This window comes from Acanthisitta chloris, unplaced genomic scaffold, assembly GCF_000695815.1.
Source record: "Acanthisitta chloris isolate BGI_N310 unplaced genomic scaffold, ASM69581v1 scaffold25676, whole genome shotgun sequence".
In the NCBI taxonomy this organism is placed as follows: domain Eukaryota; kingdom Metazoa; phylum Chordata; class Aves; order Passeriformes; family Acanthisittidae; genus Acanthisitta; species Acanthisitta chloris.
Genome location: NW_008677925.1, coordinates 448 through 684, shown reverse-complemented (window position 1 = coordinate 684; position 237 = coordinate 448). Strand labels below are relative to the sequence as shown.

At 64.6% G+C, this 237-nt stretch overlaps 1 protein-coding gene across 2 annotated transcripts in view; it reads right to left on the bottom strand.

The window, feature by feature from the left end:
- CRYBA2 (crystallin, beta A2) overlaps positions 1-230 on the bottom strand; it is a 2,437-nt gene extending 2,207 nt beyond the window's left edge. For both annotated transcript variants that reach the window (XM_009076711.1, XM_009076712.1), the window contains exon 1: positions 70-230. In XM_009076711.1, coding sequence (XP_009074959.1) covers positions 70-230 — 161 coding nt within the window. The remainder of the gene's footprint in view (positions 1-69) is intronic.
- Between the last annotated feature and the right edge of the window lie 7 nt (positions 231-237).

Genomic DNA, 237 nt, shown 5'->3' with positions numbered 1-237 from the left:
GCCCCTGGGAGCAGGGGGTTTGCTGGAGTGGGGTGTGCCAAGGGGCCGCGGGGCCGGCGGGGCACTTACGGGCCAGACTCCACCTTGATGGAGCGGATCTTGCGGAAGCCACGCTCCATGATGCTGGGGCACTCCATGAGGAACTCGCAGCGCTTGCCCTGGAAGCTCTCCTCCTCCCATACTGTGATCTTGTACTGCCCCAGGGTGTCCATGGCTTCACTGCTGGTCATACGGGTC